Source organism: Aedes albopictus, chromosome 2 (genome assembly GCF_035046485.1).
Source record: "Aedes albopictus strain Foshan chromosome 2, AalbF5, whole genome shotgun sequence".
In the NCBI taxonomy this organism is placed as follows: domain Eukaryota; kingdom Metazoa; phylum Arthropoda; class Insecta; order Diptera; family Culicidae; genus Aedes; species Aedes albopictus.
In genome coordinates this window covers 408,241,456-408,269,362 of record NC_085137.1, presented here as the reverse complement: position 1 = coordinate 408,269,362, position 27,907 = coordinate 408,241,456, and the positions used below count along the sequence as shown (strand labels likewise).

Below are 27,907 nucleotides of genomic sequence, written 5' to 3'. Positions count from 1 at the left end.
GCTTTATCTCGAGTAAGAGAACTAGATGCTAACGCAAATTCTCAATCATCACTTGACGTTGAACCCTCCGAACATGAAGATGATGCATCAGACGACGAAAGCGATGGTATGACAGTACACTCAGCAGATACAAGCGACGACTATTTTATCCCTTGCACCGAAAAGCCGATAAATACTTTTAGAACTCAGATTATTTTCAAGATCGGGAACATTGATCTAACAGCATACGAACAAATATTTCCAAAATATCACCGGCATACAATAACTAAAAATCTTTACACCGAGGAAGAAATCGTCGAATATCTCAAACGTACTCTAAACCCAAGAGGCGTAAATTGCCTTAGAGTCCCCATATCGCTTATCCAACTGGTACAAGAAGTATACAAGAAACACTTCTCTTCTAATCGATCCTATAAAGTTTTCATTTCAGAAATCCTTCTAGATGATGTACGCGTAGACGAGGAACAGGACGAAATTGTTAGAAACACGCATAACTACGGACACAGAGGGATCAAAGAAAACAAAAATCAAATAATACAAAAACATTATTTTCCCCAACTCGAACGAAAAATCAAAATTTTCATTGACTCCTGCGATATTTGCAAAAAAGCCAAATATAACAGGAAGCCACCAAATTTGATAAGAAAAAGCACTTTTGGAAACAAACCGTTCGATCGAGTTCATATTGATATTTTCTTCTTAAAAGGTTCAAAGTGGCTTACCATAGTTGACTCGTTCTCGAAGTTTGCAAACGCAATCTTTTTGGAAAGTAGAACGATAGTCGACATCAAAAAAGCGATAACCGAACACATTAGACAATTCGGAAGACCGCAAACTATTGTGAGTGACCAAGAACCTGCTTTCAGATCGATAGACTTCATCGGTTTTCTCAACGACTTAGGAATCGAAATACATTTCGCGAGTAGTTCAAATTCAAACGGTATCGTGGAACGATTCCATTCCACACTTATCGAAATTTTTCGGACAAATAATGCAAAATTTAATGATTTACCAATCTCGGATCAAGTTAACGTCGCGGTAGACATTTACAACAACAGTTTTCACTCCGCTATTAAAAACCAACCGCGAAATGTAGTATTCAATAATTCGGGATGTACAAACGTAGAGGAAATCGCGGAAAAATCGAAAAATCTTCAATCCGCAGTAAAAGTCGAACTAAACAAAAGAAAAAGTAAATACGAGAAACAAAACGAAGATAACGAAAAACCCATAGAATTCAAAACCGGCGACACTAAGTACATAAAAATTTCACAACGTTTAACTAAAGATAAAAACCCATATAAATTAACATCAGTTAAACAAAACAACGAACTGACATTCAAAGATGTCAATGATATAAAAATCCACAAAAACCGCGTAAAAAAATAAAACAAAACGCTAAACATTAATAATAATAATAATAATGCCATATAAATCAAATAATCTTTCTTACAGATTAATCATCATCAAAACAGTAATCGCCACCAACTACAAAGAAATACCAAACAGCAATGGATTGGTAGCATTTAAATTACAAACAGTAAAAGTCCAAATCGGATACGAACGGACACTGCATACGATTAATCTCACATCCTTGGAAGCCCATCTACAAAACATAGAGAATATTATCACATCATTTAGGACGATAGAACACCTAGAACAAACACTTTGGGATAAAATCAAAATTGCTAAAGATAAACTTTATAGCCTTATACCACACCGAACAAAAAGAGGTCTAGTAGACGCATTAGGCACAGCAATAAAATTCATCGCGGGTAACCCAGATAATAATGACCTTGAGATCTTGCACCGTAGCTTAGGAATACTAAAAACGCAGGGAAATAAGCTTGTAACCAATCAACTGAAACAAATCCGTATCAACGAACTTTTCGCCAACAAACTTAATAACATTTCGAATTCATTAAATATGATCAGCTCAAGGATTTCTAAACAGTATAACACGGTAGAAGATTTGAAAGCAGATTTAGAATTCATCAACCTCATTTGGAACGTTGATAAAATAATTCACATACTAGAAGATATCGAAGAACAGATCGAATTTGCAAGATTGGGCCTTATAAACAAAAACATTCTCTCTTTAGAAGAAAAGCAGTTTTTATTTGATAAACTTAGGAGGCAAAACTTGAATCTTTATTATTTGGATGAGCTATTTCAGTATACCTCAGCGAGCGTTGGCATCAGCAAAACCCAAGCAACACTACTAGTGAAAACCCCAATCCTGGACCCAAGAGCGTTCGATCTCCTAGAACTCCACACCCTGAGAGTTAACCATACGCGTATCGACACGTATATCAATTTGGTCGCAAAACACGGGAATACAGTCTACTATCAACAATCTAGATGCAACATCTGTGACAACAGCAACTTGATCGAGGACGATTGCATTTACAACATACTGACACAACAAACACCCACATGCAAAATGATGAAGACAAAGCAAACAACAACAGTCAAGGAAATCACTCAAGGAGTCATTTTAATCGACCCTACCGAAAACGTAGAAATAAAGGACTCCTGCGGAAACTCCAGAATGGTAAGAGAGGCTATAATAATTGAAACCACGAATTGTACCTTAAAAATTCGTAACTTAACATTCAACGGAAAACCTGACGTAACTCACCAGAAAGAGTACCTCATCCCAATATACAGCAAACCTCTCCAAAACGGAAACTTATCAGAGATTGACACCGAAGATGATAGATTACAGTTTCATAATCTCGAGGATCTTAACGAAGTTCAACTTTCTCTGGATAACTTCAAGCGACGGCTAACCATCGGAGGAGGATCACTCCTCGCATTAACCATTCTTTGTTTCTTTACATTATTTTTCTTCTACAAGAAAGCAACATCGAGAATGGAAGATAAAGCTTTGGGAACTTTACCGGAGCTTCGCACAGTGATACAAACAAAGGACATCCACGAGGACATCTGGCCAACCGAAAGCAAACCCGAGAAGGCGAACCAGAAATTCATCCCAATTCCAAGGATCGGCATGCCGAAAACTTCAACCGAGGACGCTTGAATCTAAGGGGGGAGACGTTACACCCGGACGGCGCCCACTTCCACCAACATAGGCTACCGCACCGCCCCTTACACCCAGGCGGCGCTCCTCGTCCATCAACATAAACAACCCGCACCGATCGTACAACCCAGGCGGTGCCACACATTCATCATCATAGGCATGCACCGCTTAGCAACAACCAACAGGTTGGATTTTGGCTGATCGACCGGCAGTGACACCGATCGATACGCAATCGTCAACGCAGCAGAATCGAAACGGAGACAACGCGACCGACGACGCACCAACGGACCGGATGGCAAACGCTGACGCTAGGTATACGAAGTGATAAAAAGGCTAGGGCACAGTGAAATGACTTTAGTTTTAAGTGTGAATTGTAGAATCTAGGTTTAGTGTTTTTGAATAAATGTTTTTTTATAAGTCTCGGCGAAGTCTCGCAAAGCTTATATATATATATATATATATATATATATATATATATATATATATATATATATATATATATATATATATATATATATATATACCCCTTTTCCACAGAGAACAGACATCCAAGTCCAGTTCCGAAACTGTGTAAGGAATTTAACGGCCATTTGAAATCGGCAACACAAGTGGCAACAGCGTGGCGCTGCAATCGGTTAATTTCCCATACTAATTTAATTCACCACTTGAAATGTTTCAATTCACCACTGACTGTGGCAATATGGTGTTTGGTGGCGTTAGTGCTGTCATCGTGTATTGGGTTGCAACCTTACAGGGTGCGGCAGGAAAAAATGCGAAAAGTTCAAGGCACTATTACACGCTAAATATGGGATATATATGACTATTTTTTCTTGACAGTGTATCAGTCAATGTCTATATTCTAGCACTGAAAAATAAAAATGAACATATTTGATGTTTAACATGTGATAATGTAGGCCTAATAAGCGGATATCAATAAACTGCGCGCCCAATGGTCATTAAACAAAATGACTATAACAGTAACAAAAATAGCTCAAATTCGATGAACAACCAGACCACACTGATCCAGAGCCATGTAGTTTCACATACCAGATGGAATAAGTACATATATTTGATGATATTGTAGAGAAAATCAAAAGTTTTGTTTTATCATATGCGAAATTTAGCGACCTGTGTGATTTTCTGCGGTTTAAAAATTCTGGTTGTCTTCATCTTCAGGCACCGCCCTGTAAAGGTTAGTGACCAAAATGGGAAATTTTTTAATTAACTTTTCAGAAAACTAGCCTATTATAGATCATGGAACGTTGAAACATAGATTGGTTAATTTCAAATGGACGAAAATGAGGTTTAAAGTTGAAAAACACTTTCGCATTTTTTCCTGCCGCATACTGTACTCAAGTAAAGATTCAAATCCTTACACAACTTTCCAAATGAAATTTGTTCTAGCCTGGATGTCTGTTCTCTGTGCCTTATCCCAGGGTTGTCTGTCCTTCCGTCACAGAGAACAGACACCCAAGTCCAGTTCCGAAACTGTGTAAAAAATTCAACAGCCATTTGAAATCGGCAACACAAGTGGCAATAGCGTGGCGCTGCAATCGGTTAATTTCCCATACTAATTTTTTTCACCACTTGAAATGTTTCAATTCACCACTGACTGTGGCAATATGGTGTTTGGTGGCGTTAGTGTTGTCATCGTGTATTGGTTCGCAACCTTACTCAAGTAAAGATTCAAATCCTTACACAACCTTCCGAATGAAATTTGTTCTAGCCTGGATGTCTGTTCTCTGTGCTTCCGTCACGGTTTGAAATGTTTCACAGTATGAAAGCACTGGTGCAACGTTGCATTGGTGCATCGTAGGATTGGTAAAGCCATTGGCGTAGCTAGGGGGGGTTCCAGGGGTGCCTGGCACCCCCTAGAACAAATTTGGCACCCCCTAGAATTTTTCCTTGACAGTCACCTAAAATTTAAAACTTATTACAATAATACTAATATTATTTAATGGCACATTTGAACAAACCTTAAGTACACTTTAGCGTTTTGAATACATATTGGTAAAAACAATCAACATACTTCTCCATGGGTTCCTTCAGAAATACCTCTATCTATTCATACAGTGATTTCTCTAGACTTGCTGTATGGATTCCTCTCGATATTTCTTCAATAAACTTCCCTTAGGATTCTCCAGGCAGTCCAGATGGAGTTGCACATGTAACATCCATTAAAACTTGCTTTGGAGGCATTCTTTAGTGGTAAGTAAAGAAGACGACTGTGGACGTTTGTGGTCAAACATAAACTGAATCTTTATTTCGTTTCCCTTTACATTGGTGCGTAACTCTCTAATCGCATGAGAACCCTCTCAGAGGGTTCGCCGATTTTACCGAACACAACAACTCCTTCCTGCTTAAGTTGATTTTTACAAAAATCTATAGATACAGATCAATTAAAGTATTTCAGAAAATTCATAACAAAAATATCCGTTTAAGTGAAAATCGAAATTTCAATCGTTAATCGAAAATCGTTAATTCGAACCTAACTAAAAGTAGCATATTAAAATCAAACATTTTTTTTTATATTCCTTTTTATAAACTTTTTCTGGAGTATTCTCTTGTCTGGCAAATCACACACATTATACGATCATCTGGGGCCAGAAGTGCACTCTTCGTAGGCCCTCATCCTCCTTGAAGCTCATTCACATTCCTCATCCGCTTCAAGCTTGTGTTTGCGTAAATCCTTCCTTGCTGGTAATGCTGACGTAGTCCTATGCCAACACAGGTCCAAATGTTGGGTGCATCTGACTGCACTTGGCTCGGCGACAACAAACATCTGCAACTGCATATACAGAAACACCATCTCGGTTTGTCATCTTCTGATGTTGGCGAACTCGCCGATAATTCCTTCGTGATATAACTATGCCGCGGTGTTGTAGGCTGCATAATACGCCCTTGTCTCTTCTTCCACAAAATACACAAATGCACTCCATAGAAATAAAATTGATCACAAAATTGCAATAACCATAAATAAAAAGCAGGCTTAATCAAGTTTCTTAAAATTTGGAGCTCTGTTTGTCCCAAAAAGCGATGTTCATTTGCTCAAAACAAAACCATCAAGCAATGACAATGGAATGCGTGGTTACCATTGTTGGTCACAGTTGATTTCAACTACTAGCTACCAGCACAGTTTTACCGTATTGATGAAATAAAAATGGTCATGAAAAAAAAACGCATCCAAAAAATATCCAAATGAAAAACAATAATGAAAACACAAAAAACGTATTGATGCAAAAATGGTGTGCCTGTCACAAAAAAATACAACATAAATTTAGCCAAAAACTATTATTCACATCCTGTCACTATGAATAAAAAAATAAATTTTAAAAATCACTGCACATCATTGATATTTTTTTTTAATGCACTAAAGTTTGCAGGCGTTTATCGCAAAAAAAATGTACGCAAAGAACACAACTTCACTGTCGCAATTAATCACCTTTCACTACAAAAAATCACGCCAAAAGCTATAAAGTGCTGGGGTCGTGATAAAAATAAAGCGGAGAAAAAGATTCAAAAATTCACTATCTCGCACTTAAAACTCAGTTACTACCGAAAAGGAAAAAAACGCGCCATTACAACAGAACAAAACAAAACGGTGAGAAGCAGGCAAAAGAAAAATGCATTTACACAAAAAGAATCACTGGCGATTCAAAATGGCCTGTTCTTAAATGTGTTCTACTTGATTATCTTAGCGAATCAAAGTGAAAATTGTGTATTTTAGCAGCGTAAATACAAATGTGTCAGGGAAAAATAAACTGTCGATTTGAATCAACCTCCTGACCGCCTAAAAATATTGTAAAAACACACACACAAAAGGGTGCCACCGTGCAAAGTACGTTATACCGTACACCTTATGACAAAAATTAGCAAACACCATCATACAAAAATTACAGGAAAAATATGGGCACAAAATTGAAAAAAAAAACACTACGCAAACTAGCACTCATTTCTTAAATGAAAAAGTTTCACTATAAATAGGCTATTGTGTTTGAAAAATATGCCACAGCACAATAAGTATGAAAAAAAAACTCAAACACAAATTCTCGCCACACAAAGTAAAAAAAAAGCACAAAATTGTTCTTCACACTAGTTGCACAAAATAAAGCACGCTATCCAAACGAATAAAAAATAAAAATTTGGTGACCAAGCCACATTTTGATGGCAAAACTTTATCCTCGTACGCCACTGTAACATCCATTAAAACTTGCTTTGGAGGCATTCTTTAGTGGTAAGTAAAGAAGACGACTGTGGACGTTTGTGGTCAAACATAAACTGAATCTTTATTTCGTTTCCCTTTACATTGGTGCGTAACTCTCTAATCGCATGAGAACCCTCTCAGAGGGTTCGCCGATTTTACCGAACACAACAGCACATACTAAAAATTTCTGCAAAGATTGGTCTAGCGATTTCTCATAGGATTTGTGTGAAAATCCTTACTTTGATACCTGGGATTCCTTCAGGAAATACTGGTGCTATCATTCAAGATTTTATTCAAAGATTCTTCCAGAAATTTCTCATAGAATTCCTCCAGGAGCTTATATTGGCATTTCTCCGGGAATTGTTGCTAGGATTCCTCAAGCAACTCCTGCTGCGATTCTTCCAGCAATTTCTCTTAGAACTCCTCCAACAATGCTCACTGTGGTACCTTCAGGTATTCTACTAGGGAAGTTCTTCCGGAAAATCTCCCCAGGATTTTTCCAAGCATCCCATCGGTGATTTCAGAGATTTCTTCAAGGATTTATCCAGGACTTCCTCCAGAGATTCTTCCAAAAATTCCACAGGGGATTTCTCCAAAAACTTCTTGACCTTCCTCCATGAATTTCAGCTGGAATTCTACAAGCAATTCTCATTAGAACTCCTTCAGAAATACTTCTAGGGATTTCTCCTGGCATACTTACTTACTGCAATACTTTTGAGAAATCTTCCTGAGATTTCTCCAGAAATCCCTCCTGCGATTCCATCAGGGATTCCTCCAGTATACTTCTACCGATTCTTTCAAGGAGAGCTGTACATATTCCTCCGGCATTCCTGATTCTAGGATTCCTCTAGAAATTACTCCTCCTCCCGGAATTCTAGGAATTCCTCTAGATATACCAACTGAGATTCCTCAAGCAATTCCTGTGTTTATTCCAGTTATTCTTCCTCCAGAAATTCAAACTGTGGTACTTCAAAAATTATGCAACGGATTCTTCTAGAGCTTTCTCCTGGCTTTTTGCTGGGATCTTTCCAGGCAAACATCCTGGAATTCTTGCCGAAATTCCTTTGATTGTTCTACCACGGGTTTCTCCAAAGACTCATCCAGGAATTTCTTTAGAGATTTTATCCAAATAATTCTCCAGAAATTCCTTTTGGCCTTCCTCCAAGAATACCTCAAACACCTTCTCCTGCGGTTCTTCCAGCAAATCCTCCAGAAATTCTTACTATCTTTTCTACATTGTGGCTGGAAGTCAACTGGAAGTCTTCCGGGAAATCTTCCTGAGGTTTCTTCAGAAATTCCTTCTGCGATTCCTCAGGGCCTTTGCTATAGATGCTTCCAGAACACCTCTACCGGTTCTTGCAGGAACTTCTCTAGGTATTTCAAGATTTTTTTCTTTGGAATCCCCCAGGCATTCCTGATGAGGTTTCTCTAGAAATTCCTGTATAGTTTGCTCCAGCAATTCCTTCTAGGATTTCTGCTGAGATTTCTACAATGATACATCCCAGAATCCTTCTAATAATACCTTCTGATATTTTTCCTGTGATTTCTTCAGAAGCTTTCCTGTGGTTCCTCCAGGAATTTTTATCCAAAATATTTTATCTAAGGATTCTTTCATAAATTTCTCATGGGATTCCTCCATGAATTCCTCTTGGTCTTTCTCCAGGAATTTCAACTGGATTTCTGAAGCTATTCCTGCTGTGGTTCTTCCAGCAATTCCTCCTAGGACTCCTCCGAAAATTCTTACTGTAATACCTCGCGGAATTATTCTAGATATTCTTCTAAGAATTTCTCCAGCAATTTCTTCAGAAACTTACTGGAACTATTCAGGGCAATTTTCCTAGGAACCTTGCTTTCGGTGTATCCTCCTGGAAATCCTAGAGGATCCTAGGATTTTTCCAAATATTTATCATTGGATTCTTCCAGGAACTCCTCTTGGCTTTTCTCCAGGAACTCCTCCTGGGATTCCATAAGCGGCACCTGCTGTAATGTTTCAGCGATGCATCCTGGATCTCATCTTGAAATTCTTATTATGATACCTGCAGGAATACCTCTATGGTTTTTTCCTGCTATTCTTGCTGGGATTCTTCTAGGCATTTTCCCTAGGATACTTCCAGCATTGCTGTTGCTTATTCCAGAGATTTTTCTAAAGAATCATCCAGGAATTTATCTAGAGTTTTTATTCATGGATTACTATAGAAATTAATCATGTAATACCCGGAACTCCTCTTGGTCTTCTTTAAGGAATTCCAGCTGAAGATATCCCGATAGAAATCTCTAGAGGAATTCGAGATAGAAATCTCTAGAGGAATACGAGTTCCTGGAATAGTCGGAAATTCCAGGGAAATGCTAGGAGGTATTACTAGAGAAATCTCTTGTCAATTCCTTTAGGAATATACGAAAAAAAAAACTTGTTATTAATTAGAAGGCACAGAATATTGCTAATTAACAAATTGAGAGATGAATTAAAAAAAATCGAGTTCTGGTGAGATTCGTACCCACGACTCCGTATTCGCTAGACCTCAGTATGGCCATTTATTTGAGGGTTCTTTCGGCATGGTTTTCATTTTAATTTCTGTGGTAGTTTCATTAGAATTTAATCATCGCTTTCTTTGGATTTTTTTTCTATAATTCCTCTGAAATTATTTCAACAATTTCTTTTTTAGTTATTTTGCAAATTTCTCAGGCAATTTTATCGTGATTACTTTGTAATTCTTTATGATTTAATTGTATTTATATTTATTGCTTCCGAAAATGGCTTAATTTAAAATTCAGAAATTCTAAACTGGACTTGCTCGAAAAAAGTTCTATGGAATTCTTGACAAATTCGCAATTAAATTGTCCGATAATTTTCCAATAAATTTACTTTAGAACATTCAAAGCAGGTACCAAAAGAATTCACATAAGAATTACCAGTGGAATTCCTGAAGAAAATATTTAGGCTTTTAAAAGAAATTGATCAAATCCAATATCAAAATAAATTGCCAAAATATATTCTATAAAAAATTCCATAAACATTCACAAAACAAATTTCTAAGATCTTCTCAAAGAGTTTTCCGAAATCATCAAAGGATTTTCTGAATAAAATTTAGAAAAAAAATCAAATAAATTCTCGAAAGAAATCTTTAAGAATTTTACTGAAAAAAATTCCAAATGAATTACCGAAAAAGTTCCCAAGGTAATAATCGAAGTTTTCAAAATTTCCAAAGGAATTGCTGATGAAACTCCTAAATAAATGTTCAAGGCAAGTAACATCGGAATTGCCAAAAGTTATTCCAATCGGAATTGCTGCAGGAATTCCATACATAATTACTGAATTAATCTAGAAGAAATTGTCTAAATCATTTTCATTAAAATTATAGAAGCGGAATATAAAAGAAGTTTTCGAAGGAATTCGCGAAAAAATACCGAATAGCATGGATAATGAAAATCCAAAAAATCGACAAAAATCCCATAAAAAATGTAGAATAAATTGCCGAAGACATTTTCAAAAAAAATGTAAGGAAATTCCCAAAGTCATTGTCGAATGAATAACCAAACGCTTTATTAAAAATATTCCCAAAAGAATCGCCTGACGAGTAATTGGAGATTTTTCAAAAGCAAATATCAATAGAATTGCTGACATTAACAAAACAATGCTTAAAATACTACTAAAAATTGGCAAAGGAACTCCCGAGAAAACAGTAAAAAGGCCAAATAAACTCTTAAAGGAACTGACGAAGAAATCTTCAAAGTAATTTCCGATGAATTTTTGAAAGGATGCGTGAAAGCTGTTTAGTATCAAATTCCAAACGTATTACCAAATAAATTCTTAGAGAAATTGCCGAAGGGGATTTAAATATATTACCGAAGATATTGCCAAATACAATGGAATTGCTAAGAGATTTGCAAAAGAAGATTTAAATGAAAGCTGTTGAACTCAGAGTTGGCCTCAAATCCTTCCCAACCTAGCTGAATTATACGACCAAGTTTCAGGAAATTTGGCCAACAAAAACCTTATATGACGAAGAGAACAAACCTGCCGATAATACCCATTGTCACCTTACATATATCATTATTTTATGACAGAAATTAAGGGTGAATCGGTATTTCCTTTTACAAAAAAAGCAAAACAACCTGGAAGTCGCTGAAACTGGCACCCCCAAGGCACCCCCTAGGAAAAAATCCTAGATTCGCCAATGGGTAAAGCATCAGTTCCTGTAGAAGTTTCTAGAAATCTAGAATTTCTTTCCATTCTATGAATGGAATACCTGCAACAGTCGTTCTTTTGAATGTTAAAATTGTGTCTTCTTGAAGATTCTGTGAATAAAACTATCCTATAGTTATTATAGAGTAATCTTAACGACAACCTATGATCTATCACAGACAAACAGACGTCTCAATCTACCACTTCCCATCATTTCCCTTGTTAACGGACTATTTAAATATTCTGTAGTTCGCAAATCTCTCTCTCTCTCATTGCGCTCGCATCGTTTTTGCTCCTGTTTGACGTTTGCTCACTACTGCCATCTACTCAGTGGGTTTGCGAAACACAACGTAAATAGCATTAGGCGATTATACTTTTGTGACGATGATTTTAATCGCACTTTGTTCCAAGTGATATGTCTGTCTGTGGATCTATGTTTACTCTATGGATCTATCTATGTTTGAATGTATTTAAATTCTTAATTAGCAGATGTATTGACTTCGCTTCCATTGTAGGCAAGAACTAAAAAAGCATGAACAGAGCAAGCTACACTCGCGGAGAATTAAAGCAAAACGAGAAAATCCTGTTCAAGTTGATGAACCCAAGATTCAAACAGACAATGACAAGAAAACTGGCGAATACTCGTGTTCAAAATGCAGCCGATCGTTCAGTCGACAGTGCAAATTGAAGAAACACTTGAAAAATCACGATGTAAAAACAAATGAAGAGCAAGCATTTGCCTCGGACGATGAAGAATTCAGGATCAAAAAGACTGAAGAAGACGATTCCAAGTTTAGTGCAAATGTGCCTGGAAAACGTATAGCCAAACCCAAAGGATATAACTGTTTCGATGAAAAACGACAATGCAGTCAGTGTGGCAAAACGTTCCGCAACAAGGAAAGATTAAGATGCCATATGAGGTGCCACAGGACGAAAAATTACTTCTGTCCCATATGCGGAAAGCCGTTCCTTTTCAAGTAAGCGATACTGTAAATTTGAACTCGTTTCGTCATATCAAACAATTGTTTTCCTTTGCAGATTTGCGGTGCAGAGGCACATTCCAAGGCACGACCCAAATTACATCCGTGAGAAGACGTATGATGGATCAAACTACGCCGGGGGCCCATTCCGATGCGATATATGCCACAAGGAGTACGGACTGAGAAGTACGCTGCGATCGCACGTAGCACAGGTGCACGGACCCAAACGCTTTTCGTGTCACCTGTGCGATTGGAAGTTTCCCACGCGGTATGTTGTATTAATGGAGGTGGTAGCTGAATGTTCGAATTATTTCCATTATTTTAGGCATTCTTTGGGTAGACACATTCGGAGCCATTACCGTGATAATGAAAATGTTTAGTTTGGTGTATTAAATACAACAGGCCCTTCCCAAAGAACCAATCACAATTTGGAATAACTGAAGAATTTACTACAATATACATATTCGGTGCAGATATCGAGAAGGTAATTCAATTTCTTTTCTGAAAGAAATCGCCTGAGTTTGCGTTAAGCTTGTGTCATTAAAAAATCGCTAACTGCAATGACTGAGAGACGCAAGCAGGATTTGAAGCACGGTTTTTGGTCTGTTTGATGGGGGATGGGATTAATGAATGGATGGCTAGCAGGGGTGAAATGGTAGTTCTCCTACAGGTAGTTCCTGATCTTGGAGTATGGTTGTTGTAGGTCATCCAAGAACTTAGGTTGTCCAAGGATTTTTGCGAGTAAGCGCCTTAAGATCTACAAGCGTAGTCGATGGATTACTGTTACATACGGTGCAACATCCCACAGGTCCTCGGAGAATAGTTCTGTAGAGACGTAGTTTTCACTGTATCAGTAATGTAACAATACCCCATTTGCTTATAGATATTAAGGGCTTTACCATCTCTGGAAATAACTTCTTTGCAGAACTATGTTCCATGGATCTGTAGGTTGTATCAGAAAGTTAACAAAAATCCATTTATTACTCTTGTAGATCTTACATTCTTTACTCGCGGAAGTTCTTGGATGACCAAGAACATATTGGGAAAGTAGTTCTCTACAGAATCATGCTACATGGTTTAACTAGTTGGGTATTCTTCTCTGTCCGGAGTGAAAACACTTGTTTGGTGCACGGTATAAACAATAATCATATGTTTTATTGAGAGGCCTTTTTATACTCGCAATCCACACTCACATAGGTATACAATGATTATTCTAGGTAACTCAATGATGGGGGGTTCAGTTCACATGGTCGAAATCCTACACATGGATCTGTAGAATGTTACACTGCATCACTAATGTAGCAACAATTAATTGATTACGCTCGTAGAATTTCAGGCCTGTACTCGTGGAACGTCTTGGATGTCCCAGCATATATTTGGAGATTTATTCTCTTCAGCTCAATGCTCCATGGACCTGTATGATCTTGCACCGTATCAGTAATGAAGAAAAATCCATTGATTACGCCTGTAGATGTTCAGGCTAGGGCCCATATAGCCGAGGCGGTAAACGCACGGGTATTCAGCATGACCATGCTGAGGGTGACGGGTTCGATTCCCGGTCGGTCCAGGATCTTTTCGTAAAGGAAATTTCCTTGACTTCCTTGGGCATAGAGTATCTTCGTGCCTGCCACACGATATACACATGCAAAATGGTCATTGGCAGAGGAAGCTCTCAGTTAATAACTGTGGAAGTGCTCATAGAACACTAAGCTGAGAAGCAGGCTTTGTCCCAGTGAGGACGTTACGCCAAGAAGAAGAAGAAGATGTTCAGGCTATTACTCGCGGAAGTTTTGAAGGATCTGGAACATCTTTGAAAATTGTTTCTCTACAGAATTATGCTTTCTGGACCTGTATGATGTTACACTGCATCAGTAATGTGACAACAAATCATTGATTATGCTTGTACATTTTAAGGCCTTTACTCGTGGGAGTTATTAGAGTACCTAGAACATCTATGGAAATAAGATCCTTGCAGAAAAATGGTTCATTGACCTGTAGGATGTTACAACGTACCAGTAACGTAACAACAAGCCGTTGATTACGCTTGTTGTACTTAAGGCCTTATCTCGTCGGATTTCTAGGAAGACCTAGATAATCTTTTGGAAAGTAGATCTTTACAGAACCATACTCCATGGACCTCAATTTCTCAAAAAAAAAAAACTGCCGTAGAGATTTTCGATGAAACTTGTAACAGAGTTCCCTAGAAAAAAAAATCTTGATTATTTTTACCAAAGGAATTGCGATCTCAATAGCTGATACAATTTTCAAAAGAATTGCCAAAGATTTTTTTTTAAAGTATTCATGAATTCAGAAAAAAAAAAATACTTAAGAAATACCCAAACCAATTTCCGATGGAAATTTTCAGAATAACTGCCGAAGGAGTATCCAAATAAATTTTCAAAGATATGCCTAACGAATTGCTGCACAGGTTTCCAAAGTAATTACTGAAAAAGATCCAAAAGAAATTCCAAAGGAAAATTAAAATAAAAAAATGTAAGAATTCTTTCAAGACTTCTCACTGAAATTCCTACAAGAAATTTTATTGGATTTTTTTCAATTCTTTAGGCATTCTTCCAAGGTTTCCATCTACTGATACCATTAAAGATTTACTTAGCGATAACACCAATTTCGTCCGGATTTTCTTCACGAAGCTTCTAAAAAATTTTTCTAAGGATTTCATCAAGCAGTTGTTCCGAATGAGGAATTCCAAGAACTCTTTCTTAGATATCTTTTACGATTCATCTAGGAAATACTTCAAGGACTTTTTTACAAACTCCTCCAAGATTTGCTTCGAAAGTTGTTACAACAATTGCTTCGGGAACTCCTCCAAGTGTTTCTGAAGGTATTTCTTCAGTAATATGTATTCCCAAGAATGCCATAAAAAGTTTCTTACAAATTTCAACAAACGATTCCTTTGGGGCTACCCAACATGATACCTTTAGCAAATTTCTCAGAGGACTCCTATAGGAATTCTTTCAAGATTTGTTTTTGGAAATTTCAGCAAGAATTCCTTTTGTAATGCCTCAAATGGTTTTTCTTGAAATCCTTTCAAGTTTATGCAAATTTCAGCAAGAATTCCTTTTGTAATGCCTTTCAAGGTTTTCTTACGAAGCATTGTTCAAACATTTCAAAGATTTCTTCAGAAATTCTTCCAATAACTGCTGTATAAAATCGCTCAAAGATTCCTTATCATATGCTGATTTATCGACCGTATTCTATTAATAACTTGATGATTTTGTGGCTATATCGGTCTCTTTCTACTCATAAGTATAAGGGAGTAGAGATCAAAGTGGATAATGAAATGATAGATATGATAGAATTCGCTAGGTAGCGAACAAGTGTGAAAATTTTATAGAAGGTGAAATTAGGCAAGTAGGCCATGTATTGAACGAATACATCGAATGCGTGAAACTTCTGCCGTGTGACCTGTGCTTTTAAACAGATCGGCTTGGTTGGTAGTTCATACCACCTTACCAAGACTGGCAAAAGTTTCAGGCACCCGACTGCCTAATGTATTGTTCTGTTTTCATCACAAATTCTATCGATCGGTAGCTTTTTCGGAATTCGCACTCCGTTCATAGAGGTATGTCTATATCGCGGCGTGTTCTTCCTATTAGCTATTCTATCATATCTATCTATCATATCTATCATTTCATTATCCACTTTGATCTCTACTCCCTTATACTTATGAGTAGAAAGAGACCGATATAGCCACAAAATCATCAAGTTATCAAAGATTCCTTAGGCATTTTTTTTTTCAATTACTCTTTCACGATTCGTTCATGAATCCTTTAAGAAATTCCAGTGAATACTTAATCCTTTTCTCCAATGGTTTTTCAAGCTACGTTACAAAGATTCATTCAGGGATTTCTCAAAGTTTTCCTTCAGATAATCCTACAAGGGTGATTACATTCATCCCCAAAGCATTCCTGCATAAATTCCCTCAGGGAGTCTTAAAGAAATTCACCCAAGGCTTCCAGCAGAAATTTCTCCACAGAAATCTATAGAAATTCTTTTGCAAATCAACATCAACGAATTCAAGAGGAATTCATTGGGGTTTATGCCATTGATTTCTTTGAAAAATAATCTAGGCATTTCATAATTAATTCTTCCAAAAATCCCATTGCTTTCAAAATTTCTTAAGGAATCCTTTATGTAATTTCTCATAGTACTTCTTATACTTCTACTACTACTTCATAGTACTGTAGTAATCCGTCAAGAATGTTATCAAAGATATCTCCAAAATCAACTCAATGATTCTTTCCGAATACATCTTAGAATTAATCTAGAAGATTCTTCGAAAATTCCTTTAAAAATTCATCCAAAACTTCCTGCAAGCATTTCTACAAGGATCCGTTCGGAAATTCCTTTGAAATTCTTTGGAAAATCTCACAAGAATCCATTCAGGAGCCATACCTGATCAAGCATGATCTCAGAAATTCATCAAAGATATTTTCCTGCAAGAATCCTTCTTGGAGAAGTATAAAAAAAATTCTTGGAGAAATTCCTTAAGTTTCATCTGAAGGATTCGTTGAAGGACTTCTTGACATAATCCTTGAAGGACTTTATGAAGGGATCCAAAGAGGTATTCCTGAAAGCATTCGTAAAAAAAAAATCTTTGAAGGAATTTTTGAAGGATTCCTTGATAATTTTTTAAAGAAAGTCCTGGAAAAAATCTTAGAGATGTTCCTGAAGGTATTCCAAAATCAATGCGTAGAAGAACTTCTGAAGCAATCCATGAAAAAAGTTCTGAAGTAAATCTTAGAGGAATTTTTGTAGAAGTGTTTGAAGTAACTGCTAGATAAATCGTTACAGAGGGCGATACGTTGATTGCACTTAGTTTTCATACGAAAGCAAAAAAAAAAAAAAACGGTATTAATACGGTTTCGACCTGACATGTGTTCAGATCTTAATTTTTATAATTGTGGCCTCTGAATTTCAGCCGCTACCTTAAGCTAAGTTAACAACTATGTTTGGTCCTGTTATTGAGATATCACGGACGTTTTCACAATGCTCATGAATTTTACTTCCATATCGATACTGAATTTCGTAAAATTCAATTTTAATTCTAACCCATTTTTCTTGTAATTTTGAGGCCATCTGTGTGGCCCATTCCAAAAAAACACTTGATAATTACGAAGGGGCCCCCACATACCTTTCAGCAGTTCTGCGAAGTGTTGAACTTATAGGAATCTTTCGCTATTTCAAAAACATTATTCAAACTTGTGTTAGGAACCTTCCTTAATTTGGAGGCCCCCTAAAATCGGGGGCCCGGTGCGGACCGCACCCATCGCACCCCCTTGCTACGCCACTTCAAGATCTGACCTCCAGAACAGTTTGGATGATCTAGGATATCTCGACTGTTATGATACTGTCTTTTGAACTTTCAGAAGTAAGTCATGTCATGATAGAATACAAATCGAAGCTTATTATAATGAAAAACGTTACCTTTACACCCGGAGACTTCAAAATCTAAACTCAAGAACAGTTTGGATGACCTAGGACATCCCGACTTGTCTGATACTGTCTTTTGAACATTCAAGAGACTTACTGGAGATGATAGATTACAAATCGAAGCTTTGTATAATGAAAAAAGTTACCGTTACACCCGTAGACTTTAGAGTCTAAATCCAAGAAAAGTTTTGATGACCTGACTGATATGATACTGTATTTTGAACTTTTAGAAGACTTACTGGACATGCAGGAATACGCAGCTACGGCTTTATATCATGAAAGAAGTTACCGTTCCACCCGCAGACATTAGTATCTGAACTCCAAAACAGTTTGGATGGTCTAGGATATTCCAACTGTTCTGATACTGTCTTTTGAACTTTCAGAAGACTTACTGGACACGATAGAATACAAATCGAAGCTTTATATAATGAAAGAAGTTACCGTTACACCCAGAGACTTAAGGAAATAAACTCTATAACAGTTTGGATGACCTAGGATATCCAGAGAAAATCTAGATTGAGTTTAAATAAGGGCGAAAGTAACATGAGAGAGTTAAAGATGCAAATTCAATCAAACTTTTTTACACTTAAACGCTAGATTGCATCGCAACCTAGCGATTTATGACCAAAAAGTTCAACCATACTTACATCTTGTCACTTTAATTTGAAGAAGAGAGAGTCGATGAAGAGAACTCGCTCATGTTACTTTCGCCCTTATTTAAACTTAACCTAGAAATATTCTGTATCATATTCTACCCTTTCTATGCTGTTGAGCACCAAAACCACAGAAAAACGTAGAAAAAACTCTACTTGAAATAATTCCGACTTCAAAGGGTAAGGAAAATGTAGTTCTTTCACAATTGTTTTTAACATGATATGGAATCTTGTACCGACTTTTCGAACCCTCTAAGCAGAATACTCTCTTCGAATGAGTGTAATCAGTTTCGTACCTAAGTCGAAATACGCGTATCTGTCAAAGGATAAGCAACATAGGGCGGAATCAAAAGGTACGAAACTGATTACACTCATTCGAAGATGATATGGAAGCTAATATATAAACAAGTTATTGATACCAAATTGACCATGAGGCATTAGGCGAGAGGTGTAAGAATAAAGTCGATCATCATTGCATTGGTCGACGCTTCGCTAGACGGAAATTAGACAAAAACCTTAAATATTGTTTTCTTGTTTAAAGATTTATTTTTAGAGAATGGCTGTCATCATAAATACATAAATTTATTTAAAACTTTTTTATATAAACTTTTTCATTTATATGTGTATAATAATTTTATGTTTCATCAGCTTTACATTTCTACAATAAGTCAAACTAAAACTAAATTGAAATTAAATTCGCATGTGTTACACAAGTTATGCTATGATTGAGCTGTATCCTTAGCGAATACATGTTTCATTGTAAATTGTGTTTCAACAATGGTGTCCGTAGATGACTTTTACAATGCTTGACTCTATATAAAAGCCTCTTAGCGTATGAAATCTTAAGTTTAAGTATCAAATAAACTATTCAAACAAAAGCTACATAACTTCGCTAACTAAAAATAATGTCAACCACAACTGTATAGCTATTGTATATGTTATCTATAAGATTCAATTTATTTACAAATCACTCCCAGTACTTAACTCTTCAAATGCTGAGAATGCATCTACTAGCTGACTTCGGTCTCCTCGGTGACGGTAGCTGGATCGTCCACCGGAGCCCGTTCCTACTTGATCACGTCACAGTCGCAATCTTCGTCCAGTTTTTCGTAGCTTTGGTTCATATTTTTACGGAATTGCTTCCGAACCGCCGCCGTCTGTTGCCTCTGCCCGTGTCAAATGGACCCATTCGAGGTGCTAATTTTTCCTTCGTGATTGTCCTCGTCGTCGTCTTCAACGTCGACGTCGTCATCTTCCAAACTTTGGCCGGGCTTTGGCATCGAGTCGTCCACCAGGACGTCGGTTAGATTGTCGTATCTATAGGGAAGGATAAGTTAGGCTTAAGCTGGATTGGACTGGGATACTATACTGACTTGTCCACATGCTCGTCAAAGTGATTGAGCAGCTGTTCGTCTTTGCCGCCCTGCCGGAACTGGCACAGCGTAAGCAGTCGCAGCATGGCCAGCGCAATCAGCTGACCGCCGGCCACGTGACTGAGCCACAGCCGGTGAGGCCACATGATGAGCGCGATGCCTAAGGCCACGTAGGGAAAGGACAACCGCCAGCCACCGCAAAACCGGCAGATGCTCCAACACTTGGCACAGCTTGAGGGTGATGAGTAGTCGCCATCGTTGCTGTTGCCGCTGCTGCTGAAACGACAGAAAAGATGCCCCGTATACACATTGGGCATTTAGAAACGGAGGAAATTCAATTAGGACAACGTTTGGGCACTGCAAATATAGTATAGCTGCAAAAAACGGACATATTAAACTTCTAGTATCTATAGTAAATGAAAGCATTGATTCCGGCTATGTTCACACTAGGCACCTAGTTGGATATTGTGAAACGATACGTGCAATTCGATTTGTCTGGGCGAGATAAATCTTTGAAATTACGTTCATTGAGTGGAACGTTGCCAAAAAAGGATTCTGATGTGCAAGGGGAAAGTGAGAACAAATCTTTGAGTTGATATTGTCAATCGAGGACTCCATACTAGGCACATCTACTCTACACGTCCTATTTTCTGGTGGCGAAAGTTACGACGATGAAAATAATTCTTTTGGCCTTGGCGAACCATAAAGGCTGACACGGTCATCAGATGGATGTCAAGTGTGCCTTCTGAAACAATACACTTGAAGAGGAAATTCTCATATGTCAACTCGCTGGTTTTGTGAGGGGTAGAAACCTCGTTAGCAGGCTGGGATAGGGTAATTGTTCCCATCGTTGTGGTAGTACCTATTGTTGCGGTAATGGCAATTGAGCACTTTTTCGACTGAAATGTTACCACAAGGTATTTTTAATAGATGTATGGTGCTTAAATTATGAGATTGCACCATTTGTTTGCTTAAGATTTGCCCAAAAACCTATTTTAAAAAAATATTTTCCTAAATGTGTTTGCTGCTGTGTTCCTATTGTTGCGGTAGTGTTCCTAATGTTGCGGTATCCCATATGATTTCAATGGGATACCGCAATAATAGGAACAAAATACCGCAACATTAGGAACACATACCGCAACATTAGGAACACAATGTTCTTTCAGATAAAAACGAATAAAATGCTCATAACAACATCAAAGTGGCAATATTTCGTTAGATTAAGGATGGATTTTATTATTTTCAATTCAATCCATGTAAAAAGTTTGCTTGGGGCGATACAATTGTGGTTTAAACATGAACCCAGCGCTTAACTCCTCCATGATCGGATCAATTACCCTAGTCAGGTTTTGTCCAGAAATTGCAGAATTCCGTGCATCTTGGCTAAGAGCTAATCCTGTAGACCAGGGGTTCTCAAACTTTGTTAGCTTGCGACCCACTTTTGATTTTTCAAGATTTTGGCGACCCACCATCATATTTTTTTCATAACATACGACATTTAATAAAATTTGGACTGACTTCTTTAAAAACTACATTGTAGCGTTTTCATGGGGTAATTCTCGCTGAGACCGGCCCACTATTTACACCTTGTCTTCAAAAATGTTTAAGGTGCCGATTTTCTGAAAGCCCTCGCCTAAAAAGTAAGAAAAATGCATTTGGTTACTCAAATTGATGGACCCCCCGTTAGTTAGAGCCACAACAATTTTTGCAGACCCCTCGATTTTGGTCAAATGGTGGCTCACTTAAACCGTTATAACTCGAAAGTTTCTCCAACAACCACCTCAAAACGGATTGTTGTTGAAAAGAGGAAAGATAGAGCGACTATTTACAATAATAAAAAGTTGGGTCGGCCATATTGATTTTGGCCGCCATCTTGGATTTTTATACCAAAACATTTTTTTCACCATGAGGGCAACCACCGATTTTCAAAATTTTTACATCAATTGAAAGCTGGGACATTTATACATAACATATCAAACAATTAGAGATGTCTTTTTCTTCTTCCAAAAGTTATCTGCCGTTTCGTAAATCATGCCACTTTTGCGCACTGGGCCCGGTGCCGGCCGTTTACCTAAATGCAGCGTTATTTCGCAGTGTTTACGAACACGAATTAAAATTCTGAACCCATTAATGGAAAGCTGAAGGTTTAAGCTTTTCAAAACACTAAAAAAGTTATAAAAACAATGCCCGCATAATTGAGAAACAGTCAAAAACGGAAACGAACCTCCGATTTGGGCAAATTTTGCGGCACGTGCCTTGGTGTATACATACAGGCGTAAACTCGAATGCTGTTGCATGTCTTTGCCGGTGCGCATGGAAATGTATGGAGAAAACGTGGCTTAATTTACAAAACTGCAGATAACTTTTGAAAGAAGAAAAAGACATCTCTAATTTTTTGATATGTTATGTATAAATGTCCCACCTTTCAATTGATGCAAAAATTTTGAAAATCGGTGGTTGCCCTCATGGTGAAAAAATTGTTTTTGTATAAAAATCCAAGATGGCGGCCGAAATCAATATGGCCGACACAACTTTTTATTATTATAAATAGTAGATCTATCTTTCCTCTTTTCAACAACAATTCGTTTTGAGGTGGTTGTTGGAGAAACTTTCGAGCTATAACGGTTTGAGTGAGCCACCATTTGACCAAAATCGAGGGGTCTGCAAAAATTGTTATGGCTCTAACTAACGGGGGGTCCATCAATTTGAGTAACCAAATGCATTTTTCTTACTTTTTAGGCGAGGGCTTTCAGAAAATCGGCACCTTAAACATTTTTGAAGACAAGGTGTAAATAGTGGGCCGGTCTCAGCGAGAATTACCCATGATGAACTTACGATATGTATCACTTATTCTATCAAATTTTAAAGTTTTTTTTTATGTACAGTGCTCTTTAAAGAAATAAAGAAAACATATAATGCATGCAAGGCTTTTCAAAACTTACTTAAAAATGGCGAGAAGTCAAATCAAGCTTTTTGTATAGTGTTTTCTCGGTCAAACATCCTTTAATTCATGTAACAAATAAAATTAGAAAAGCTTTTCTGTACCAGCGGTGAATGGCCATAGATTTATGGTATTTCTGGATGGTCAGATTTATTTACTTCTATTCAATTGATTTCACTTTAATCTGATCTTATTTCTGTAACAGTTCAGTTTTAGGAATGAAGCAGAATTTTATTGAAGTGCACTAAAATCGAAGTTTTATCGAAGTGCGGTAAAATTACACAGATGATAATTCGGTGGAGATAATCAAAAATTCTGGGGTTTCATGAGATTTGGTAATTTTTTGCAGATATTTTTCTGAATTTCTAACGGTTGAACTTGGCAAATCTAAAATTTTACCGTAGTTTCAGAACGTAGATAGTAGTTTCAATATCTTATGTACTCTAGACTAAGATTTATGATGCAAAAGTTTAAAATATTATTATTATTTATATATTTATTAAAGAGGTTTTAACAAAAAGTCATTCGCCTCCGTGCAAAAGTTGAAATGGAATTGAGGAAAAATGTAATTTCTAAAAAAAATCTCCCGATTTGCTGATACCTGGACACATTTATTACAATATCGCTCAAACCTTTGCGACCCACCAAAAATCAACCCGCGACCCATCAGTGGGTCGCGACCCATAGTTTGGAAAACGCTGCTGTAGACCGTAAAAACTGGAGCGAAGTGATGCCTACAGGGAGACTTAACAGGCACTGGACAAAGGGATTAAGGCGCGTAAGCGGGTGCACTTCGAACATCTCTGCCAGACAGCCAACACGACCCCCTGGGATGATGCCTACACAGAGTAGTCACGGAGACAACGTCAGCACCTCCAGAGCACTCCTCCGAAATGCTGCAGAAAATCGTGGAAACGTTGCTCCCGCGCCGCGATAAAAGACCGAAAACCTTATAACGAATAGTACATTGGAACCTCATAAATGCACATTTTATTTTCCGTATCAGGCGTTGGGCGCCAATATAACGAATAGTACATTGGAACCTCATAAATGCACATTTTTCCGACACCCCGATCAACGCTATGGTTCAGTACAACTGGCTGAATATAACGAATGTTACAAAAATAAAAGAAAATAAGTTATTACAAAGTATTAACACTTCACGATACACAGAACCTTACAAATGCACAAATTAGGAACATCAAAAATTGACGCAGCACAACATATAACATAAATGTGCCCTGTTATCCAGATGGATAACTCCTTCCGATCACAGGATGACGAGGTTTCATTTATTGATTAGGGTCCGTCAGTCATCCTGGAATTGTATTTTAGTTGGCAGTATGCCTTTTAGGGGCTGTCCATAAACCACGTGGTCATTTTTTTGGGACTTTTCAAACCCCCCCCCCCCCCGCGTGGTCATTTGTCCATACAAAATTTTTTATTTGCCCTTACAAAATGGTCATTGGCCGAACCCCCCCCCCCCCTCATGACCACGTGGTTTATGGACAGCCCCTTAGTTCACAGTAATTGTTACTGTGTTCATAGCTTGGTTTTGTCTAGGAAAACTAATCCTAATCGGGCATCTTGCAGGGGTTTTCTAATTTTCGTTTGCGGAACATCTTATATGATTTGACTGTTTGATTGTTCTAATAACTAATTGAACCCACATCAAGCTACAAATAGCCACAAACGTAACAACCTCCGCCCCTTATGGCCCACCTCCGTGTCGTAAACTAGTACACGATTCTGGAAGTAATTTCCGAGAATCTTGAACAGGTACCCGGGTATCCCCAGGTGCAAGAGCGCATTTGCAACAGCCGCCCAACTGGCGGTATTGAACGCGTTCCTAAAACCCAGAGACACTACTCGCTTCTGTGCGTTATATCTGCGATGTAACCGACAGGATAGCGTCTACGGTCGACCTCCCCTTCCGGAAGCCGAACTGGCTGATCGAGAAACCATTAACATCCTCGATGTGCCTCAACATTCTATTGAGCATGAGCTTTTCGAGCACCTTCCCCGCCGTGTCGATCAAGCATATTGGTCTATATGCCGTCGGGTCTCCGGGTGGTATCCCCGCCTTGGGCAATGGAACCAGGATCTGCCTCTTTCAAACTTCTGGGAAAACTAACTCGTCCAGGCATTTCTCCTTAGTACCTGAATATCTCGGGAGCCTCTCCAATAGCTACATGGAGGGCACGGTTCAAAACTGCGTCCGGACCTGGGGCCTTACCTACGCTAAAGGGACCCGCAGGACTAGGATCATGGCACGGAAAAAGCTCCTCTATGATCCGCTCCAACACCTCTGGAGATTGATCTGTAAGAGCCATTACCTCTCGTCTGGACCATCACGATCCTGTAGGCATCACCCCATGGATTCGCACTCTGACAAAGACCATCGATGCAGGCCTTCTTGCTTGCCCTTATCTCGGTATTCAGTGCGGCTTTTGCAGCGGCAAACACCACCCGTCGGTCGTTTCGCTCCCCAGCCAACACAGGATCGCATATGATGTTGAATAGGATGCTAAAATGGAGGCGATATGCGCACACTTCACACACGGTTAAATGAGAGCATGTAAGGCCTCCACTTAAGCATCCTATACTACATCATATAGGACTTCGTGTCGGCTGGGTCTTCCTCAGATCGTGCTCGCTGCATCCGCCACCTAGCCCGTAGGCAGATGCGGTGCAGGTCCACAATTGCTGGAATCCACCAGTAAGCCAGTGGTCTTTCATATCTAGGGTGTACTTGCCTAGGCATGGTCGCATTGTACGTACTTAAAAGCACCGCTACCAGTTCGTCACCGCTTAAACAGAGTAGGTTTCGCTCAACCAAGTAGAAGTAGGTTTCGCCTCCCTAAATACCTTGGCTTTGATATCTTCCACCATCGAAGGCTTGGCCTTGGCCTAGCCGCCTCTTCCTGTACCCGCTGCCTGCTGTTGTTGTATACGATACTGTAGTGAACCGCTAGGTAATCGCTGTGAGTGAGTGTTCGAACTACTTGTTAGGCCCGGAGTACAAAAAGTAACGTCAGTAATTGACTCCGCACCGTACCGACTAAAGGTACACTTGGTACCGACATTATCCAGGTCGACATCTAGTATGGCCTGGCCAGTGTCTCTATATAGCAGGATCTGACCCCGCTGATTCGTGAAACGGGTTCTACATTCCACGGCCCCCCAGGCATTGAAGTCACCCGCCATTACCACCGGTTTTTGCCCTGTCAGCACGGTAGTCATACAGTTCAGCATCTGGGTAAACTGCTCGATCGACCACCGCGGAGGCGCAGTTACAGAACAGCTACATCTAACAGATACAGAAGAAGACCCCGTTTACTTTGTCGAACACGAAGCCCTCATAGGTAGTATACACCAGCTCATAGACGGGGTCCCGCCGTCCATATCGCCGCAATTTTTCTGGATCCATCCGCGACCCAATTGCCGTTGCCGGTGGGTACTCGGTATGGGTCCGCTATGATGGTGATATCCGTCCCGCACTCAGAAACCGCCTGACAAAGCCAAAGAAAAGAAATTCAGTATAAAAAAAATAAAACGATCAAATCTGACTATACATGTCAATGGTTGCTACTCCGTGATTGATCTGAGCTGGTACCAATTGCACTGAGATCCAAATGAATAAGGGCTGGGACACTCCACTTATTCTCAAAGTGCAATTCTAGCAGCTCATACATTTTGGATCAATAACGGCGCCGGCCACGTCCTTATAGTCAGTTGGGAAGGGAAAGGAATGTTAGAGTGTGGTGGTTGTTGCTACTAAAGACCGAGATCACCTCTGCATCCCCACAACCAGCACGGACTGGGGTATTTGTTAGACGGAAAGGATGGGAGATCTGGGAGTCACCGTTGGGTCGGTGATGCGATCCATGGATATGGGGTTATTTATAGTGTTCGTAAGGTGATAGATTGTGTGGTGAATGAGGTGAATAAGGTCAAGCGGCACAGCACGCTTTGGTTGCATAACTTGTAGGCGTTATATACACTGTGCTGTGAGTGGAAATTGGAAGAGAGGGAAACGACTTTTTTCCAATTCGTTTCTGGTTCTAGCGATGGCTATGAACATATGAATATACATGAGTTGTATATATAGAGAATAGAGAGAGAGAGAGTGGAAGTGGTTAGAAAGATACAAAGTAGGATGAAAAGGGACGGGCCAGGGATTGAACCCATGACCTTCTGCATACGAATCAGAAGCGGTAGCCACTAGACCACCAAACCCGTCAAAGAAATTCAGTATATAAAAAAAAAATAAAAACTTAAAGAACAATTCTCAAATCAACAAATCTCACACACTAAATTTGGCGAAAACGAATTCAAAACTTTTATTATCTGCCAACATTTTATTCGCTTGTCAGAATCTCGGCCGAGAGTATGGTTTTTAATCACTTACCCCTAGATTACAGCTTATGCCTAACTTCCTACAATATACCTATCATACACTGAACGAAAACCCCATCCCGAAATCGACTGATTTGTCCGACCATCCAGTCCAAATTACCAAAATCGTGTTTTCGAATGACGAATCAGTCATACGGCAATCATCCCAAAAAGCGGATGACGATCATCCTATTCGCGTATGAGTCGACGCACGCTATGTGAATGAATATTAGTTGCAGAGTGAAGGCCACACAGATGCATCGAATTAATTCATCGATAGCGTAACAAGTTCCTTGATCGTGACACCCGGGACATTGACGATTTTGCTTCGCATGTCCTATCCTGGACATGTCATAATTTTTGAAGAGGGTGCCCGCAAGGGTACCCTGGCCACTAAGCACATATTTTTTGAAAAAGATAGCGGTGACATTATTGTTATCAATCGCTAAAAAACAAAGTTGCTCGACCATATGGTCGACATTCTATTTCCATATCGTTGTCATCCGATTTTAAGATGACATCATTCGGTCGGTGGACCATACGGTTTCCGACCGAGTGTCGTTAAGGGGCGTGATCGTATCGCCTCTCAGTCGGTCTTGGGCGGGGGGTTTCGTTCAGTGTACGCACTGGCCAGTACTGTTCAAAAGTTCGATCGATCACTGTTCTTCATGTGCACAT

At 38.7% G+C, this 27,907-nt stretch overlaps 2 protein-coding genes across 6 annotated transcripts in view; one reads left to right on the top strand and one right to left on the bottom strand.

Annotated features, from left to right (window-relative positions):
* LOC109418006 (uncharacterized) overlaps positions 1-12,893 on the top strand; it is an 83,750-nt gene extending 70,857 nt beyond the window's left edge. Inside the window, exons 13-15 of the mRNA XM_019692163.3 lie at positions 11,946-12,407; positions 12,469-12,678; positions 12,736-12,893. Coding sequence (XP_019547708.3) covers positions 11,946-12,407; positions 12,469-12,678; positions 12,736-12,790 — 727 coding nt within the window. The 3' untranslated portion in view covers positions 12,791-12,893. The remainder of the gene's footprint in view (positions 1-11,945; positions 12,408-12,468; positions 12,679-12,735) is intronic.
* A 6,227-nt stretch (positions 12,894-19,120) lies between these two features.
* LOC109406023 (uncharacterized) overlaps positions 19,121-27,907 on the bottom strand; it is a 122,525-nt gene continuing 113,738 nt past the window's right edge. For 4 of the 5 annotated variants that reach the window (XM_029876559.2, XM_029876557.2, XM_029876560.2 and 1 more), the window contains exons 6-7: positions 19,891-20,166; positions 19,121-19,834 (exon numbers count right to left, since the gene is read on the bottom strand). In XM_029876559.2, the coding sequence (XP_029732419.1) occupies positions 19,693-19,834; positions 19,891-20,166 (418 nt within the window). In that variant the 3' untranslated portion in view covers positions 19,121-19,692. The remainder of the gene's footprint in view (positions 19,835-19,890; positions 20,167-27,907) is intronic. The other variant, XM_029876561.2, reaches the window with a different exon arrangement.